The sequence below is a fragment of the Oryctolagus cuniculus genome, chromosome 7 (assembly GCF_964237555.1).
Source record: "Oryctolagus cuniculus chromosome 7, mOryCun1.1, whole genome shotgun sequence".
NCBI lineage: Eukaryota > Metazoa > Chordata > Mammalia > Lagomorpha > Leporidae > Oryctolagus > Oryctolagus cuniculus.
In genome coordinates, this window is record NC_091438.1 from 119533132 (window position 1) to 119553562 (window position 20431).

The window sequence follows — 20431 nt, forward strand, 5'->3', positions numbered from 1 at the left end:
CTCCGCTGTTTAATCACAGCAATAAAGAATAGAGAAATGCAGTAGCCTGGCCCAGTCCTCCCGCTGGGTAACCAAGGTCAAGGCTGTGGGCAGGCAGACCAGGAAGGGCCTCGCCCAAGCAAGGGCAGATGCCAGTCGGGCCCAGGCCGGGCTCCTGCCTGACGCAGCCTGCCACGGGCACGAGAGAACAAACCATCCATGAGGATTTTCCACTGCTCGCTTTATTTCAACAGCTGTCCGCGCCCAGAGAAGAAACTGCTGACGTCACCGGCAACTCAGAAGCGCCATCCTATTCTCTGAGAACTGTGTCAGTGCTTGTGAGCAGCCTACTTTTGGAAGTTGAGAATTACTATAAAAACATCAAATAGTCAAACTCTACTAGATTTCTTAAAACCAGAAACGGTACCTATAAGGACTAAGCTTCATGGAGGGCAGTGAAGTGGCCCCGGGGTCAGGATGCTGGCTGGTCGAACCCCCTGGAGGAGGAGGGGCAGTGGCCAGGAACAGAGAGCAGCAAGACAGGACGCTGCAGAGCCTGCTGTCAGCGCCCTTGGCCTTGGCTGCTCGGGCTGGCCTTGATGTCGGTGGTGTTCCAGCCCCCTGGGGACCAGGCAAAAGGCAGCAGAAGGCGGGAATAGATGGTGCCTTCTGTGCTGAGTGGGGCCTGCGAAAATCAAAGCCCGCCATTCGGGGCTGGTCCGATAAACAGCAGCACACTGGGACAGTGAAATTCATTCCTACACACGGGCTTCCACAGCCCCACTCCTCAGCGCCTGGCCCTCCCAGGTGGTCCCTCCACGCACAGCTCAGGGCTGCAAGATCCCAGAAATCACCCTCCTCCCCCCTCCCTCGAGACGAGAATCAGCTTCAGTCTCCTGCCTAGCCTCTCTGTCACCAGACACTGTGACACCCCCACCCCACCCCCGCCCCCACCCCCACGCTGGCCCAGAGGCCTGGGCTCATTCCGACTGCTCCTCAGACTCCAGCTGGCGGGCCTCTCCCGGGGTCTCAGCCTCCTGCCCATCTGTGGAAGACAAAGAAGGCGGCTGCACTGAGATGGGGGGCAAGTGGCCCACTTACAGATGCAGACTTCTGGTGAAGCCTCATCTCCACCCCCAGTCCCTGTGGAGTATGAATTCGCTTTGAACGTACCTGGGGCCAGCAGCCTGGAATTCTAGCCCTGGCCAGATGGTCCACCCTCAGGTGCACCTCCAATGTGGCCCCTCATGAGCCGGACGGCATCAAGCAAGGCACGCCACAGCTCTGAGGCTTGCCCTTCTGTAAAATGGGCCAGCACCTCCCTGGCAGGGGCAGCACGGGCAGGTGAAACCCCAGTGACTGCTATCTGCCACTCAGGCCTTCATCAGCTCCAGATTCGATTTTGTTCTCAGCATAACCTCATGAAGTAGGGACTGTCATGGTCCCACTTTTGCACAGTTGAAACGGAGGCGCTCTGGAGTGAATGGCCTTGCCCAAGGTCACCCAGCTGGAGCAGGGACTCATGCCCAGAGCGCTTCAAGCCTCGCTGGACACCTCTCCAGCTAACGGAGCGACACACTACACACACAGCAAATGTGCGACAACCCTGTCTCCTCGTCAATAAAACGGGAATGACATCACCAGACTGCCCCAGCTCATGACATGGTCCTGGCCATGCTCGAGTGTGTCGGCCCTTTACAAGTCACAGGCATCCCAGGGGAAGACCAAAAGGAAGAAAGTCCCAGAACCTTCAAGGCAGCCAGGGTCCTCAAAAGGAAAACCCAGAGTATTTTCACAGTCACGGCTTTACCAGCTCCTCAGTACCCTGCACGGAGGACTGCTTACAGCTGAGAGACTGACACATGAGTGCCCACAGCCCTGCCGGAGCGGTCTGGGGCACAGGGACCAGTCCCAGCTGCCCCAGGCCAGCTCCTGCTGCTGTCCCAGGCTCAGCATGTGCTGCGCCTAAGCAGAAGTCACACTCAAGCCCAGAGGCCTGGCACCTGTGCCTTCTGGACACAGCACAGGCAGCCCCCGTCCACATGCTGGGCAACCGAGCTGGTTCAATGAGGAAGTAAGCCAAAGAACTCTGCATGTCCCAGCTCTGCCTTTCACGTCCTCCAGGACCGCAGGGGGCTGGGGTTTCCGCCTGGCTCCTCTTCCCACCTCCCCTGGTCACGTCCTGCATGCAGGAGACTCTGCACTCCCCGCCCCTCCCCCCACCCGGCTCCAGTCCTCCAGAAAGGCCAGAGAGCCAGACATTCCGGCACACTCACCAGGGTTCTCCTTCTCTGTCTCAGACAGGATGGTCAGCGAGAAGGAAGGCGACGGTGGCGGCGGTGGAGGTGGCGGCAGGAAGTGGAGCGCTGAGAGGAAGCCCGGCGGGAGGAACGGGGGCTGCGGTGGGGCAGGCGGTGGGTAGAAGGTGGACTGGAACTCTCCCACTGCTTCCGACACCTGCGTGGCACGTGTGGCCGAGAGGCAGAGGGGGACAGTGAGCCCCAGGGCCCATCGAGAAGGTCAGTCATTTCCCAAGTGGGGGCTCCCCTTTGGGCAGCGCCACCTCTGGCCCAGAACACTGGGAGAGGTGTTGAGCAGACACCGGAACGTGATCAAGGACAAGCAGCAACACAGGCAGGTGCCACAGCTGTTCCCGACAGGATGAGAAGATTCGGTCAGACAGAACGGAGGGCCCAGGCCACAGGGCTGGGGAGTGGCAAAGACAGACGCCGAGCCCACGTCTGTGCAAGTCCACAGCCCAGGCAGCTGACCTCTGAGCTGCACTGCTGTGCGCTGTGGGAGGCTCTGGACACCTTCCATGTTCAAGGGTCCCTGGGCTGGCCCCAGGACCATGACTTGAGCTCAAAGGACAAGGGCATAGCAGGGACAAGTCGGTGTCCTGTGTGTGGCACATCCATTAACAGAGGCAAGGGGCGGGGTGACCTCCAAAGGCCCACAGACAGAGCAGCCCGTGTCTGTCCCTCCGTCTACAGACACTGGCCCAGGGCAGCACTGCAGGCCCAGCCATGGGCCGGGAGCCACTGGGGCAAGGTGGGACTGTGGTAAGGACACGAAGGACGTTCTGTTTCCACTTTTCACTTCTCAGTCCAGGTACTTGAGAGCAGCACTGCCCAGGCTGGGTGTCAAGGAGCCCCAGGGTCCTATAAGATACTGTCAAGTTCAAGTTGTTAAAGCGTTCTTAGGGACAGCAGTGAAGATGCTGCTTGGGATGCCTGTGTCACATAACTGGAGGGCCTGTCCCGAGCGAGTCTGCTCCCCATTCTAGCTGCCTGCCCAGAGCACCGGGGGTGGGGTGGGAGGGGCAGCACATGATGGAGGACTTGCACCTGCACCACCCACTCAGAGACCCAGGCTGAGTCTCAGGCTCCTGCCTTGACTGGACCCAGCCCTGGCCGCTGTGGGCATTTGAGGAGTGACCCAGTGGATAGGAGATCTGTCTCTATTTCTCTCTCTCTCTGTCTTTGAAAAGTATTTTTTAAAAAGTGAAAATAAATTAGAGGATTCCTTGTTTTAAAAAACCATTCTCAGAGCAGTGCTATGGCGTAATGGGTAAAGCCACCACCTGCAGTACAGGCATTCCATTTAGGTGCCAGTTCAAATCCCAGCTACTCCATTTCCTGTCTGGCATTCTGCTATGGCCTGGGAAAGCAGTAGAAGATGGCCCAAGCCCTTGGGCCCCACACCCACATGGGAGACCTGGAAGAAGCTCCTATTGGCTTCAGATCAGTCCAGCTCCAGCTGTTGCAGCCATCTGGAGAGTGAACCAGCAGATGGAAGACCTCTCTCTCTGCCTTTCAAATAAATAAATAAATCTTAAAAAAAAAAAGTTCTCAGACAAGTGAGTCTGAAGAACTCCCACACTGTTTGCCACACTTGAGGGTCTCACAGGAGCCTATTAAAGGCTCTGAGGTTTGCAAACATCTCCTTCGATTACGCCAATGCTTCCTGATTTTGACCACAGGGAAGCACCGAAAGTCCACTCTTAAACACCTACTGCGTGCCAGACCCTGCATTAGGCGTCTTCAGGTGTCACACCTTGGTTAATCAGTATCACAGAGAGACGGGTGCTCCCACCCATCCCACAGAGGGCAGGGAGCATCCCCAGGTCCCAGGGCTGGTGGACAGGGAGGGGGGACTGACCCTGGGGCTGTCCAGCTCCAGGGCTGTGCTCTGCTGTGGAGAGGAGCCCAGAGGGAGCGCAGCGATACGCAGGGCAGGGATGGGCCCAGGGACAGGGACGGGGCGGAGGCAAGGACAGGACAGGATGAGAGGAACTCCTGGGCTCTCGGGTTTGAAACAGCCTCGCGAATAAAGGCCTGATCCTCTCTCCAGACGTGAGGGGGAGGGAGGGTGGATCATTAGAGCTTTAATTCCAAGCTGCTCAGCCAAGTCTACCCCTCCCCGGATCACAGCTCCTGTCTGGGCCTGTGGCAGCAGCTCGGGGCCAGATAACCAGCTGGGATCACACTCGGAACGAGGGCGTCTGGCAGGCCTGTCAATCACAGCCCGCCCTGGACTCCAGGCCTGGGCTTCTGTGGGAGCAGCTGGTGCGGGCCCCACTTGGCCTGAGCCCTCTCTGTGTGGAGGCCAGAGACCCCTTGCTTTCCCTGGCCTGCAATGGGGCGGCTGAAGGAGTGCCCACAGGTTTCAGTGGTGCTGAGGATGCAGGGCCACGCTTGCCCACCTCTGCGTGAGACATGTTTGGGGCAGAAGAGAGCCCAGTGCCAGAGTCAGGGTGACCAGGGACGCATCCTGGCTCGTCACCAGCCAGCCGTGTCGTGTGAATCCCAGTCCCTCACCCCCCAGTTCCACGACCTTGGACAGAAACTTAACTTGTCCGAACCTTTTCTGGCAACTCTGCCATGGGGTGCCGACACCCACCTTGAAGGCTCGTAAAAGGGCCGGCCGGCGCCCAGGGAATGATCAAGACCAGCGGTTGTCAAACGTTTTCCCCTCGAATCAATGGGAAACGAGTGCTAAGTCAAACTCCAGGATACCGGAAGCAGCCAGAGGAGACGCTGGGGTGGAGCTGGAGCGAGCGCACTGCCCTGGGAGCCTGGAGGGTGGGCAAGGCGGCGACCCCAGGGACCCCTCCAAGCTCTGTGGCAGTGACTTCCTTCCTCAAATGCCAAGCTTGCCTCTCCTGAATCCTGCTCCTCACTCCTCTCCCCCTCCCCTGCAGGGGCAGTGTCAGTGGTCCCTGTTCCCACCAACCGCTCTGTCCCACAGGCCCAGGAAGCCACAGTCAGTCCTGGCCTCTGGGCATGCTGCAGCCCTGCAGGTCCTCTGAGATGGCCGAATCGGAGTGGCCTGGAAACCACCCTGGCCTGGGAGCAGCCGGCACCCGAGGCCGCGGAACCTGGCCATTCCTGCCGCGTGCTCCACACAGCAGGGCTGAGCCCCTTCTCACACGCGTGCGGTTCGGAAGCCCAGGCTCCAAGAGAGCACCTGGTACCCGCGTCCGTCCCCCTGGTAAGAGGACTGTATCTCACTCCTATCTGCAGGAGGAAGGTTTTCAGAATTTTCAGCTCAAATGCCACCTCTTCCTGAATGTCCTCCGAGGTTTCAGCTGGGCTCTCTCCCTGTGTTCAGAGGACCTATGTCTGGTCCTGGCTCTGCCTTAAACCTTGTAGTCCCAGGGAAGTGACGTCTGTCCCTGGTGCCCAGCAAAGTGAAGAGCTTTTCCACCCTCAGTGCTCAACCAGGCAGGGCTTGTGGTCACCCAAGTGCCCAGAGCAAGCACCTGCCACAGCCCGGGCCAAGTGGCCTGGAAGTGTCCACACATGCGCTCTCAGAGACACCCACTGCACTCACATGCTCAGGGCTGTGTCCCTCCTGCTGGTACGGGAGCTCGGCACGAGTGGCCGCCCCGGTGATGACTTAGGATCTATAAGGGCAAGGGCAGCTGGGGTAGGAGGCCCTGGAAGGCAGCCAGGAACAGGACTCACCAAGCTGCCTCCGTGATACTGGGTGCAGGAGATGTGCCGGAAGCCGGTCTGCAGCGGGATCCCAGGGGGCGGGGCCACATCCTGGTAGCCCAGCGGGAACGGGCAGTAGGCATGCATGCTCGGGTACAGCTTGGAAGGCTCTCGCTCCAGGTACTCGGCCCCCATGGCACGATCCAAGCTGAAGTTCACAGGGAGCCCTGAAGAAGGCGGGCAGCAAGGCAGGTGTTAGAAACGCAGAGCTGGGCTCGGCCCATCACGCTGCTGCCCCGGGGCAGCCATACAGCCATGCTCGGATCCACTTACAGGGCTCCGGCACCCATCGGGCTTTTGACCTCCCCACTTTGGGCCCCTTCAGCTCCACCCAGGGGCTCTTAGAAGACGCTTCAGCACAGCCATGGAACCCCCAAGGCTGGCGCCGGCCACCAACTACAGCCTCATCACGTCCCCAGGCAGAGCGGCCACAATGAGGCCCTGGCAGACGCTGCCCCCTCAGCTCCACTCCCACTCTGCCTGCAGAGGTGTTCGGCCCAGGCTGTCCCTGACGGGCGAGGGGCCCACTGAGGATTCTTCAACCTTCTGAGGGTGGGAAAGTAATGTGCACTTGGTAGAAACCGCCTGTCAGGGCTGAGCTTTCCCAGGCGAGCTGAGCCCTGCCGGAGCACCGGCTCAGCGCCACGATGCCGAGGGAAACACCCGGCGCGTCCCTGGGCCACTGTGATCAGTGCGCTAGGTGCACCAATTCCTTGGGTACTTCCAATTACGGCTGGTTTACTGGGAGGGACCCCCACCGTACGTCACAGAGCGTCTCCCCCAGGTCTTCCTGCTCCTCCAGCCCACAGCAAAACCACCTCAGCAGAGCTCTCCACCAGGATCTGACCACCGTGGTCCCTCCCACCAAGACAGGAGCCCTGCGGGCAAGCAGAGGGCTCCACCCAACACCCCCCACCCCCCTTCACATTGCTGACGTCCAGCATGGGCCAAGTGCTCAGTGCCTGATCCCTGGGAGCAAACCAAGAATGGCATCCCGTCCCTGGGAAGGTAAGCAACTAGGATGGCTGTGGAGGTCTGTTTTTCCATCGGACAGCTAGTTCCCTGGGGACCTGGATTTCCTTGGAAAGTCCCAGAAGGCAGAAGTGACTGCAGAGAGCAAACCAATTCCCTTAGCGTGAAGACAGGGAAACCTGTGCAAGACTACAGGGCAGGCAGATCTCAGCTCTGTGCCCTTTCTACCACACTGACACAGAGAAAATACCTAGAAAATGAGTGCGCTCCAAGAGCTGGGTTTTTAAAAGCCTTGAGTCTACAAGTGAGGGTGCTGCAGTGGGTAAAGGTCCCACTCAGGAAGCCCACATCCCAGACTGGTGTCCATGGGCTTCCTGCTAACGCACTTGGGAGGCAGCAAGTGATGACTCAAGAACCAGGCTTCCCGCCACCCACACAGGAGACCAGAATCCAGTTCTGGGCTCCTGGCTTTGGCAGCTAGTATTTGGGCAGTGAACCAACAGGTGGAAGACTCCTCTCTGCCTTTTAAATAAACAAATATTTAAAAAAAGTAAAGTCTACATGTCTCTGCCTTTCCCTCTCTGTAACTCTGCCTTTCAAATAACCGTTTTTTAAAAAAATATGTTTAAAAAGTCCACAGGCGACTTGAAACTGTATACCAAAAGCAGCAAGATACAGAGAACAATGTAGTTCACGCACAAAGCTGAGAAAAACATCTCGTTCCCTGTTGGAGACCAAGCCAGTGCATGGGCAACCACTCTCACGCAAAGGGTGGGAAGAGGCGCACAGGTGCACTGGGCCAGAGCACAGCTCAGGGGAGGAGCGTGCAGACCGAGTAAAGGGAGAGACATGTGCGCAGGCCCGGTATGGCCGGAAAGTTCTAGAGAACGAGCCTTTAGCCAGACAAAATGGCCGAAAGCGGTGCGCATGCGCAGATAGATTGAACAAGGGTGGGGTTGGGGGGAGAGTACTCTGGGCGGGGCCTCTAGTTCCCCCCCACCACCCGCCAGGGAAGGAAGGGTGCGCAGGCACTCATGGGTTGAACCGAGTTGGGGTTCGGGGAGCGTACTCTGGGCTGGGCCTCTAGTCTCCCGGCCAGGGAAGGAAGGGTGCGCAGGCGCAGTGATAGCTGAGCCACGCCCACCTGCCAGAAAGTCTTGAAGGAAGAGGACGCCCGTGTGAGACAGGAGCCGGAAGAGCAGCGCAGGCGCAGTAGGGCTGGTCTCTCCCTGGAGTCCCCAGGGGGAGCCACCGCTAAACGCCCCGGGAGCCATCTTTTTTAAGGCCAAAACTACTCCCTAAATATTAAAAGTCCTTTCGATCTCCCTTTCTCTTTTGCTTTTTCTAAGAAAACACCCATCCCAAATCCTCGTTCAGAGAAGGGTTGCTCAGAGCCAAGCATCTTCCCCACCTCGAGCCCCCAGGCCCCGCCAGCCCCTACCCCAGCGGCCTGTTCTGTGGGTTCGGGTCTCGGGCCACGAGCTCGGGGAGCAGGGAGCCCGCAGCCGGGAGAGGAGCGGACGCGGCGCCAAGGCAGGGCGAGGTGCGGGAATCTTACCGAAATCCGCGAACGGCGGGCTGGGCGGGGGCCGCAGCGGCCTGCACAGCTCCAGGTGGCCAGGGCCGCCCAGGCCTGCTGCCTCCAGCCCGAGCTGGGCCGCCACGTGGCCGCGGCCGCCCAGGACAGGCTGGAAGGCGCTCGGGCCCGGGCTGGGGCCCCGCGGCGGCCTCTCGCAAAAGTAGGCAGCCGCGCGGCCCTCGGGCTCCGGCCGGAGATCTCCCGAAGCCGCCGGCGGAGGCAGCAGGTGGAGGCCTGGGCCCTGGCTGGCGGCCGCGGCCCCAGCCACCGCCCCGGCGGCCAGCTCAGGCGCCTGAGGGCCCAGGGCCAGCTCCTGCTCCTCCTCCGAGGCCTGCTTCCTGAGCACCTTCTGCGCGGCCATGATCTTCTGGCGCTCGGTGATCAGGCAGCACTTGTCGCAGGTGCACTGCTTCCAGCCGCACTTTCCCGCGTGGCCCTTGACGGGCACCAGGAAGCCGTGGTTGCGGCACCTGGAGCACTTGGGGGCGCGCAGCATCTTGTCGGCCAGTTTAGCAGCGTCTGCCTTCATCGTGCAACCGCCACCTCGGGGAGCCGCGGAGCAAGTGGCGCAGCAGTGAACTGCGCCCCACAAGTCCCTGGTGCTGGGGACAGTGGATACACTTGTAGCAAACCGGCACGTAGTGCGTCCCGAGAAACGCCCAAAAACTGCCGCCAGACCCTTGCATTCTCTCGCCCTTTTTTTTTTCGGTGCAGTGCAAACGTTGGGATTTCTGTGCCTTTGGTAAGTAGGTGCAAGGGATTGGGTTAAATACATTCTTCATGGAGTGCTATTGCATGCATGTCATCTGGAATATCCGTAGTCTCAGGCATTTAATTTTTCAAACTCGATATTCCCGCCATCCCAAGACGGGAGGTACTTCGTGATTAAAAAAAAAAGGCGGAGTGATACCCAGCGGCCCACAGATTTAAAACTTTAGAAAATCGCCTCTTAGTAAACCCGTGACAGTATAAAAGCACTTTAAGAGGCAGAACGCCTTTCTCCTTCCCGAGGCTGCTGCTTCTGCGGAAGCTCATGTCTCCTCCTTGTAGAGAAACAGCCGTTCACGGGGAGGCTTCTAGAATATTCTCGGGCACTCTGTGCCGCGTGGGGGTTGCTGAAGGGTGTGTCCTTCCAGTCATTCCGGCTGGGGAAGAGTGTTGGGATAGGAATCCGTTTCTGGAAATGGTGCTTTTCTGTTGCTGATGCCTTCGGGAGGCAAACATGCTTAGAATGTTTTCAAGTAAAATAAACCAAGGGTATTTTGGCACTGGCTTGAAGCATTGCTTAACTCTTTGGTTGTCGCTCTGAAACAATCCAGGTCTTGGGAAAAGTCGGCACAGGCTTCATAGTTTACCCAGGGGCACTAAATCAATACGTATTCTTGATTTCTCTCTCTTTTTTAATAGAAATTGGTGAATCCCTGAGGTCCTTTTATTTGGGCAAAGAAAAAAAAAAAAAAAGAGGTGTGGGATGGGCCGCTAACCGCTGACAGGCTTCTAATCGTAGGCTGACCCTACTGAAGGAGGCAGTGAAGGTTAGCCGCTGGCTGAAGTGTGTGTCCGCTACTGCCCTCTCTCTGTTCAGGATGCTCTTCCTGGCTAGCATGGCAGGTGCGGCCTAGCTGTGCACCCTGCCGTCTCACCAGCTGCCTGGGGATAGGAAACCATTGCCTTTCTGAGACCCGTGAGAGGGTAGAAAGCTGAGAGGAGGTTTGTAGTCTTTTTCTGCTTAAAAGAATATTCTTCATCTTAATAACAGGGCAAAAGTAGATGTCACCTGTATTCTTTAGGAATGCTGCCGTTAGCTTTGCATTCATTTAAAGAGGGCTACCTTTGTCTCTGCTTCACTCTTAACACTATATATTTTTTAAAATTATTTATATTCATCCGAGAGGCAGACTGACAGACGGAGGTCCCATCTACTGGTTCACTCCCATTTAAATGTCCATAACAGGGCAGGCGCTGTGGTACAGCAGGTTGGGCTATGGCTATAGCTGCAGCACCAGCATCCCATGTGGGCTCTGGTTCAAGTCCAGGCTGTTTCACTTCCAGTCCAGCTCCCTGCTAGTATACCTGGGAGGGCCCAAGTCTTTGGGCTCCTGCACCACGTGCAGGACCTGGAGGAAGCTCCTGGCTCCTGGCTTCCACCTGGCTCACCCCTGGTCATCGCAGCCATTTAGGGAGTGAACCAGCAGATGGAAGATTCTCTCTCTCTCTCTCTCTCTCTCTCTCTGTAAGTCTACATTTCAAATAAATATATACATCTTAAAAAAAATAGCGGTGCTGAGCCAGGCCACAGCCAGGAACCAGGAACTCTTTCTGGGTCTCCCACATGAGTGGCAGGAATCCAGATACTCAAGCGATCACCTGCTGCCTCCCAGGGTGTACGTTAGGTGGAAGCTGGAATCAGGAGCAGGACTGGGACTCGAACCCAAATACTTCCATGGGGGATGCAGACATCTTAACAACTAGATCAAAGGCCCACCCCTACATGATTTTTTTTTTTTATTTTAAAAGCATGATCCTTTGGATAAAGGATAGGCAAGCTCTTTTCCTCAACCCACCCATTTCAAATTGTGGGTTTTTTTTTCCCTGACTTTGTAATTTTTTGAAAGGTACTTAAAAACCGTAGTTTCACTTGTGCTGTCAGAAAATCTGGGGCACCAGCTGCATTACGTCAGGATCTCACATTATCAGATTTAAATTTGAACATCAGGTGACAATGCACAGTAAGGCCTAAAAAAGAAAACTACTCATTTACATTTCATGCTTGACCACCCAAGCCCTCTGTATTTTCTCATTAATGATTTAATGGAAAATCCTATTGAAAGCAAGCTGTTGGAGTTAACATATTTTAGCCCTGTTAACTACAAAATGCTTCCGTATTCACTTCATAGCTTTAGGGGCAAACTATACCCATGGTGAGGTGAATTTGCGTAGTGCTTTGAGAACATTAATAAACAGCCATATATCTTTTTAATCAGCAGTCACATTCTAAGATGCAGAAACCCCAGGGCTTATACAGTAAACAAATTTAAAAAGGAAAAGACTAGTTTATTTCTGTCTTCCCCCCAAAGTCTCAATTTGTGTAGGTAAATTTCAGCAGCTTTATTTATTCCACTCTTGGAAATTCAGGCAAATTGGTAGTTTTATTTAGGTTGATGACGGATTACTCCTTAGGATGTTGCTTTTAAAAAATGTATATATATATATATATATATATATATATATATATATACACACACACACACATTTCTTTATATATATACATTTCTTTAAGTTATTTAAAAAGATGGTGGGGCCAGCAACTGGCCTGGTGATTAAGGTGCTGCTTGAATGAGCACATCCCATCCCAGTACCTGGCCTGGGGCCTCGCTCTGCTCCCAATTCCAGCTTCCTGTTAAGGTGCACCCTGGGAGGCAGCAGATGACAACTCAAGAAGCTGGGTCCGTGCCAGCCACATGGGAGAACTGGATTGAGTTCCTGGCTCCTGGCTTCCAGCTGGCCCAGCCCCAGCTCTTGTGGGCATTTGGGAAGTGAACTAGCAGATAGATGATTTCTTTCTCTCTCAAATAAACTTTTAATTAAAAAAGTTAAAAGATGATGTTATAAAGGTAGAAAACTGGAAGTCACAAAACATTAAGCATGCAATGGACAGCATCCTTCCACACTCTAAACCCTAGGAAATCTGTTTAAGGCAGGCGGTTATAAAGTGACAGTTTATAGTTGCTGAGGCATCACCAGCTTGGCTAATTAATCACAAGAGGACTGCCTGGTGGTGTCTGACTCCCCACTTTAGATCCGGCCCCTTTTCTCTCCGGGGCTGGGGGAGGCAGTGCCCTAAGGCGTCTGCTCTTCAGGTACTGTCACTGCTCTTGGCCCTGTTTCATTCGCATCCACTGTAGAGAGCCTTGCATCATGCAGTGTACGGCTCCCTTACGGTAAGCGCACAGGAATGAGGAAGGGCAGTTTTGCCTCTAGCACCTGTCCCTCTGCAGCTATAACCCAGATATCTGCTCTCTTCCCCGCCTTGAGGCCCTCTCCAAGGAGTGATGAAAAGTGTATTGAAGATTTCCCACGGATTTACCTGACACGTCCTGCGGCAGGTGCCCTAAATCCTGCCCAGCATCTCTGCGCGCTCCTGACCCTCCTCTGCTGGGCCCCGCCTGCCAGAGGGTCCTCCCCGACCCCCAGGAGCCGGCCTCTGGTTCCTCTCTCCGTCCTTGGCTTCCTTGTCAGCCCCTGTAATGGCTCTGGCTGTCCTACTTCCCTTTTTGTCCAGCATATAACAGGCATTCAGTAAATGCTTGTTGAATGGATAAACGAATCTGGCCTCCCTCTCTCCTGCCACTGTCAAAGTTGTCTGCTCCCTAAATGGCATCATAAGTCAGCTTGGCTCCAGCCACTGTCCCCAAGCATCACGCAAGTCCTTGGCAAAACAGAAAGCCCACCATGATCAGGACCATTCTGACGGGCAGGGTGGGGGGCTTCACGTTGCTTCCTTGAGCTCACCCCAACCCTAGATGGTTCAATAATAGTGGCAATGATAGCTATATGTGCCAGCAACCCTTAACATCTTTTATGTGTATTAATATAATTATCTATTCATCTCATCTTCACAACTAGCCTTTAAGGTAGGTACTGGTGTTTTACACGGAAGAAACTGAGTTCTAGAGAAGTTAAGAACTTTCCCAGGTTTCGTGGCCATGAAGTGGCAGAGCCATGATTCAAAACCAAGAAATCTAACCTCGGAATCTATGTGCTTAAGAGTATGTTTGCTAACCCAAACGTATTTCTTCTAAACGAAACAGTGTTCTCCCCAAGAAGGCTGGGGTGATGAGCAGAGATGTCTTACTGTAATTCAGACTTCATACACCTGGGGCAAAAGGAGGTGGAAGTGGTAGCAGCCTGGGGACGCCCCGGGAAGGCCGGTGTGCTGCTCCTGCTCGCGGAGGGCAGCTCTGTGCTAAGCCGCGGCACGCGGAAGTAAGCAGCACGCAGGATGCTCACTGTTAGGCTTACCATCCGGCCGGCAGTCCAGAAAATAATTCCGGGTGGTGAAGGTCTGGGAGAGGCCCAGGAATCTGTGGGTGAGAAGCCAAGGAAGCCTCTCCTGAGGGGCGCTGTCCCACAGATGCCTAAGGTGAACAGGAATTAGCCGCGTGCAGAAGCAGGAGCGCCGTGGAGCGCCGTGGAGCGCCGTGGAGCGCTGTGGGCCTCATGCTTGGAGGCCTGCAGTGCGGCCGGCCATGGCACAGTGAGCTGGCGGGCTGGGGAGTGAGGGCTGGAGGGGAAGGGAGCGGCTGGAATGTGGGAGGAGTCCTGGGGAGGACTGAGACCCAGGAGAAGAAGTGGCAGAGTCCAGCCAGACGGTAACCTTGGTTCTCTTCAGAGGACGGAACGACCCGCAGCTAGGACTCAACGTAGGTGTTGCGAGATTAAAATGCCGCGGAGCAGGGTTTGTCTGAGGCACACTTTGGAGGCTAGCCACGGACCTGCACCAGCGCTGGGCTGCGCAGGGCTTCCTCCAAGTCCTGGGCTGCTGGTGGCTGCCTCACCTGACCTCCCCTAGGAATGGTAAAGAGTGAGGCAGAGAGCAGAGAAGACGAAGGGAGAGAAGCAGGCGCGATGCAGCCACCGGTCGGAGAGCTGCTGGAGGTTGTGCGACTCTGCAGCACGGGGCATGTGCAGCCTCTGGGCAGGCGGGGCCACCCAGAGGGGCACTGGCCGCCGTGTGGGACCCAACGCTGACTTTGGCTTTTACTTGCCAATTGGATAAAAAGAAATTTTCATAACATACATTGCTGACTGCATGCCTTCTGATGATACTACCAAACTCCTAGAAATTTCAAGAAGTTTTCTGAGGAGAGGAGAGACACATGTCCCTATGAACACATTGCTAAAAGAGAATAATATAATCACCAATGTCTCTACCCTTTAGGGGCAGGCATCGTGGCGCAGTGGGTGAAGCTGCTGCTTGGGACACCTACATCCTGTACCAGAATGCCTGGTCCAAATCCTGGCCAGACCTCTCTCTCTTTCTTTCTTTCTTTCTTTCTTTCTTTCTTTCTTTCTTTCTTTCTTTCTTTCTTTCTTTCTTTCTTTCTTTCTTTCTTTCTTTCTTTTAATTTATTTGACAGGTAGAGTTATATACAGTGAGAGTTATAGAGAGAGAGAAACAGAAAGATATTCCTTCCGTTGGATGGCTGCTGTGGCCGGAGCTACACCGATCTTAAGCCAGGAGCCAGGTGCCTCTTCCTGGTCTCCCATGCGGGTGCAGGCACCCAAGCACCTGGGCCATCCTCCACTGCCTCCTGGCCACAGCAGAGAGCTGGACTGGAAGAAGAGCAACCGGGACTAGAACCCAGCACCCATATGGGATGCCAGCACTGCAGGCAGAGGATTAACCAAGTGAGCCACGGCGCCGGCCCCTGTGGGCCCACTTTCTATCCAACTTCCTCTGCCACCTACATGAGAGACTCAGATGGAGTTCCAGACTCCTGGCTTTGGCCTGCTCTATTCCTGGCTTTTGCAGGCATTTGGGGAGTGAACCAGAGAATGGAAGAGATTGTGTGTGTGTGTGTGTGTGTGAGAGAGAGAGAGAGAGAGAGAGATGTTTAGCCTTTCAAGTAGATGAAAATAAATAAAATTTAAAAAGACCTCTGCCCTTTGGTAAAATACAAAATCCACTTAACACACAGTCATGAATTAAATGTTTATATAATACAGGGGTACTGTTCCCTAGTAAAATCTGAGCACTTGGGGTGCCAGCGTTGTGGCATAACAGGCAAAGCCACGTCCTGCAATGCTGGCACTCCTTATGGGTACTGTCCCGTCTGCTCCACTTCTGATCCAGCTCCCTGCTAATGGCCTAGGAAAAACAGCGGAAAATGGCCCACGTGCTTGGGTCCCTGGCACTCTCTTAGGGGACCAGGGTACAGCTCCTGCCTCCTGGTTTCAGCCTGGCCCAGCACTGGCTGTTGTAGTGAACCAGTGGATGGAAGATCTGCCTTTTCCTCTCCCTGTAACTCTTTTGAAATAAATAAATCTTCAAAATAATTTTTAAAAATCAGAGTTATAAAGAGCAAAAGAACAAAGAAAATTAATCTCTTTTCTGTGTATTTCTTTGGTTTCTTAGAACATTAAATTCCTATTTATATGTATAAATTTTAAAAGCTGCCCCAATTGTGCTTCTCTGAGAATGGCATGCAAATGTCAGGAATTTCTCTCTCAAGAGTCCTTTTCATTTCATGTCGCAGAGTCAGGACCAATTCAGTTCGTGTAGTAAGTGAAAACAGATGGCCTGAAACACCACTCCGAAGACGGGCAGGCTGGGCGCGGACCTGCTCATTCGCCAGGGGCCCTGTCACCATGGTGAAACTCCTGCACTTGTTTGAGGCGCAGCCCAGAAGTAGTAGTTGTGTGATGTGCTACAAATTTCAGTGTCCCACACTTGTCCTTCTGAGGGATAACAATGGTTAGTGAATGCTTGCAGCTTTGCAGGGATGCGCTCACTTAAACCGCAGTACCGGGTCTGTAAGGGAGCTGTTCCTATTGTGTCTGTTTGGCAAATGGTAACACTGAAGCTTGGGGCTAAGAACCATCTCACCCAGGTACACAGGGAGTTAGAGAAGCACGAGGGACCACCCTCCACGGCTGCCTCTTAGCCACTCTGCTACAGAGCCATCCCAGAGGTATTCTATTTACTTTACAATAAAGTAAAACCTCTTGATCTTGCAGGATTAGTGAGATCGTGCATCGGGGGTGCCAGCAGTGTCTGGCTCTGGCATATGGTTAGTGTGCATCACATCGTATGGAGGAGGAAGAAGGAGCAAGGGCAAGGGCACGAGGAGCAAGCGGCGTCTCTGACCTGCATGAGGCCACTTCTGATCACAAGATGTAATCAGCTGCATAAGCTGTCCAGATTTATCTCCAGACCTAGAGGAAACCCAAGCTGTTCAACACTGTCGCCGGTACCCTTCATGGCTATTAAGCACTATTAAGCCAGTCTGAATTAAGATTTACTCAAAGAGTAAATACACACCAAGTCTCAAAGACATAGTATGAAAGAAAGAATGCAAAATATCTCAACAGTTGTTTTATGTAGATTACATGTTGAAATAATATTTTGGATATATTGAGTTAAACAACTTTTTAAAAAAAAGATTTATTTATTTACTTGAAAGTCAGAGTTACACAGAGAAAGGAGAGGTGGCAAGAGAGAGAGGTCTTCCATCCACTGGTTCACTCCCCAGTTGGCTGCAACGACTGGAGCTGCGCCGATCTGAAGCCAGGAGCTTCTTCTGGGTCTCCCACACAGTTGCAAGGGCTCAAGGACTTGGGCCATCTTCTACTGCTTTCCCAGACTATAGCAGAGAGAGGATCAGAAGTGGAGCAGCTGGGACTCTAACCAGCCTCCATATGGGATGCCGGCATTGAAGGTGGCAGCTTTACCCAGTATGCCACAGTGCTGGCCCTGAGTTAAATAACATTTTAAAACATTTATTTATGGGACCTGTGTTGTGGTGTAGTAGGCTAAGCCTCCATCTGTGGCACTGGCATCCCATGAGGGCGTCAGTTCTTGTCTCGGCTGCTCCTCTTCCAATCCTGCTCCCTGCTAATGGCCTAGGAAGGCAGTGGGAGATGGCCCAAGTGCTTGGGCCCCTGCACGCACATGAGATCCCCAGAAGCAGCTCCTGGGTCCTGGCTTTGGATTGGCCTAGCTCTGGCCCCTGTGCCCATCTGGGGAGTGAACCAGCAGATAGAAGACCTTTCTTTCTGTCTTTCTCCCCCTCTCTCTGTAACTCTGCCTCTGAAATAAATAAATAAAATCATTAAAAAAAAAAACACATTTGTTTATTAGAGAACTCCCATCCCCTGGTTTATTCTTCAAATATCTGCAACAGTGGGCAAAGCCAGGAGCCAGGAGACTCAGACCTGGTCTCCTACACGGTTGGCAGGGACCCAACTAACTGGATCCGTCACTGCTGCCTCCCCGAGTCTGCACTCACAGCGAGCTAGAACGGAACCAGAGCCAAGAATTGAACCCAGGCATGTGCTGTGAGGCACAGGCATCGTAACTGGTGGCTCAGCCACCAGGCCAAATGCCCATCCCAATATATATCTTTTAATTTTTTTAATTTTTAAAATTTATTTGACAGGTAGAGTTACAGACAGTGAGAAAGAGAGAGAGAGGTCTTCCATCTGCTGGTTCACTCCCCAAGTGACGGCAAAGGCCGGAGCTGCACAGTTCCAAAGCCAGGACCCAGGAACTTCTTCCGGGTCTCCCTCATGGGTGCAGGGGCCCAAGGCCTTGGGCCATCTTCTACCACTTTCCCAGGCCACAGCAGAAAGCTGGATTGGAAGTGAAACAGCTGGGACCTGAACCAGCACCCATATGGGGACGCCGGCACGGAAGGTGCCGGCCTCACCCACTAAGCCACAGCACCGGCCTCCAATATATTTTTTAATGTGATTCTATGTTTATAATGTAGCCACCAGAAAATATGAAATTACATGCATGCTCTGCCTTACATTTCTCTAGCACAGCACTGCACGGGAGATTTGTTTGCTCCGTCCTCCTTCCGTGTCCGAAGAGCAGGCTTTGAACAGCAGCTCCAGCTCAGGCTGCTGCATCAGCTCCTGGGGCCCCGCGGCTTTCCCACGCCCCTCGGCACGCTGGCTAGATATTTCCACTGGCATGAAGCTCTACTCTCTGCTACTTAGGGACTTTCAAATGGCATCAAAATGCTGGCTCGTGCTTTGGAATTATCCATTTTTAAATGGCAATCTGAAGAATCCAATAAAACTCTAGTTCGCATTTTGAATGTGGGTTTGTTTTCATATTTATCTTGTTAGGTATAAATGTCCAGTGAGACGCTGTGCAAGGGAGGAAAGAAAGAAGGCCGCCGTGGTGTACTGAGGTTACAGCAGGCCCCAGACCTCGCCCACCAGCCTTGGCTCAGAGGGCACGGGTCAGTGGGGTCCCTCTTGACAACTGTAGGCCCCCGGTGGTTAACGTCATTAAGAACTCTGGGAATTTAATCTTGCAAATATGTGATTAATGCCCTCTACCTCCCCCTGGACCCACTAGGGGCGCTCGAGTAGCTTTGCACAAATAGATCCTCCAACACAAAAAGGCATTAAGACTTGATGTGATGATTTTCTCCTGAACACAGAGAGACTGTCACCGCCCACAACATCTTCTTTAAACATGGTTAAACTTACTTAGTTTAATCAGTTTGGGGATTGTTGATTTTTGCTCTTTAACTTGCCAGATACATCAGAAATATTTATTCTAAGAGATAGTTTAGGGAACTCCGTAATTCCCAATCTGTCAGAGTTTTACAAATAAACCTCAGTTGAAGGCCTATCATTGTTTCCAATCTGGAGAAACAAAAAAGAGTATAGTATACAAGTCATCAGAATAATTAGTTGATTGGGGTTGAATAATTTTAAGAATAAACATTTGACCCCCTGGCACCTCATAAACCACCTGGAGTGAGAAGGGCTATAAATTAAATGCACAAGATGTAAAATGGTCCAGTTACACACTTAGCACTATTGCGAACATGTGGGACACATTACACAAGTTAAAACCAAGTGTGGGTTTAGAGTTTGGCCATCTTTCATCAGAGGCTTACTAAAGCTGTATTCCTTTGGTGTGAGGATGGGGAGGGGGGTGCAGGGAAGTGCGCAGAAAGAAGGGACTAGTGGCAACAGTGCCCCCTGCTGCCCCATCGCCACACAGGGACACGCTACCCAGCGGGACTGTGAAAGCATGCTTACGGAAGTCAGGCAGGAAGGAAGGCACAGTCGTCCAGGTCTCACAACACGGCAAGCGCTGTGCACCATTTAACTTAATACCATGAAGCTCACTGCAAATTCAGCAGAGAACAAGACGTGATGAAGGCTCTGAGGCTTGGTGAATTTGGGTAACATTTACAAATTTCATTAGCCCAAGTAGAAGAATCCAGAAGGGGAACCTAGGCGTGCCTGGCTCCCCAGCCTGTGCTTCTTGGTCTCCCCCACAGCAGTCTGCTAGAAGCTGAAGGCCGCTGGGGCTGGGACGGGAAGGCTGTAGCACTTGGAGTGCTACAGCCTGCAAAGCCCAGGACAAGGCGGCCGCTGTAGCTGGAATCTGCCTGAACAAAGCCCGTTCGGAAAGGGAAGGAAGCCTCCCAGCTGGCAGCCCCCCTCCGCGGCCCAGGTGAACAATTTCTGTCCCACTTATTTTATGTCTTGACACATCCTGGGGCATTGTCAAAGCAACTTATATCTCTGCCACTCACGGCTCCTTCAGTTCCTGTCCCAGATCATCAAAGTCAGGAGAGGCTGAGCTACTGGCTTACCCACTCCAGTGAAGGGGAAAGAGCAGAGGCCGAGGCCTCAAAGAGAGCCGAGCCGTGCGAGGATGGAGGGGGGCCCGCACAGGGCCGTGAGGAGCTGAACCGCCGTGCCCGGGGACCTACTAATAATACATGCTCAGGACCCTGAGCTAGTACTTCACGCACACTCTCGCTCCTCACAGCAACCCTAAAAGGCAGTTACAATGAACCCACGTAAGTCTTAAAAAAGGAAAAGTGAACAAGCTCACAAAGAGGCTAAGAGGGCTGGTGCTGCACAGCGGTTAAGGTGCCACTGTGAGGCCAGCGAGATCAGAGCGCCGGGACAAGACTCAGCGGCTCTGCTCCCGATCCCTGTTCCTGTTATTGCAGCTGGGACGGCAGTGCAAGATGGCTCGGGTCCTTGGGTCCCTGCCAGCCACACAGGAGATCAGGATGGAGTTCCCGGCTCCTGGCTCCAACCTGGTCCAGCCCTGGCTGTTGGGTGAACCAGCTGATGAAAGATCTGTCTCTCTCTCTCTCTCTCTCTCTCTCTCTCCCTGTCACTCTTTCAAACA

The 20431-nt window shown here is 53.8% G+C and overlaps 1 protein-coding gene across 1 annotated transcript; it reads right to left on the reverse strand.

Moving 5' to 3' along the window:
• Positions 1-203: 203 nt before the first annotated feature.
• Positions 204-9598, reverse strand: DMRTB1 (DMRT like family B with proline rich C-terminal 1). Its single transcript, XM_008265225.4, has 4 exons — positions 8509-9598; positions 5949-6145; positions 2256-2436; positions 204-1024 (listed from the first exon to the last, which is right to left on the reverse strand). The coding sequence occupies exons 1-4, from the start codon at positions 9302-9304 to the stop codon at positions 960-962; spliced, it is 1239 nt and encodes a 412-aa protein (XP_008263447.3). The 5' UTR covers positions 9305-9598; the 3' UTR covers positions 204-959.
• Between the last annotated feature and the right edge of the window lie 10833 nt (positions 9599-20431).

What these genes read in the sequence shown, in the direction of transcription:
- DMRTB1 (XM_008265225.4), bottom strand. Translation starts at nt 9,304, where the DNA reads ATGTATTTAACCCAATCCCTTGCACCTACTTACCAAAGGCACAGAAAT. An exon ending in CCCGCCGTTCGCGGATTTCG is followed by an intron (nt 6,146 to 8,508) that starts GTAAGATTCCCG and finishes CGCCTTCTTCAG; the next exon opens with GGCTCCCTGTGAACTTCAGC. An exon ending in AGTATCACGGAGGCAGCTTG is followed by an intron (nt 2,437 to 5,948) that starts GTGAGTCCTGTT and finishes CGTGCCACGCAG; the next exon opens with GTGTCGGAAGCAGTGGGAGA.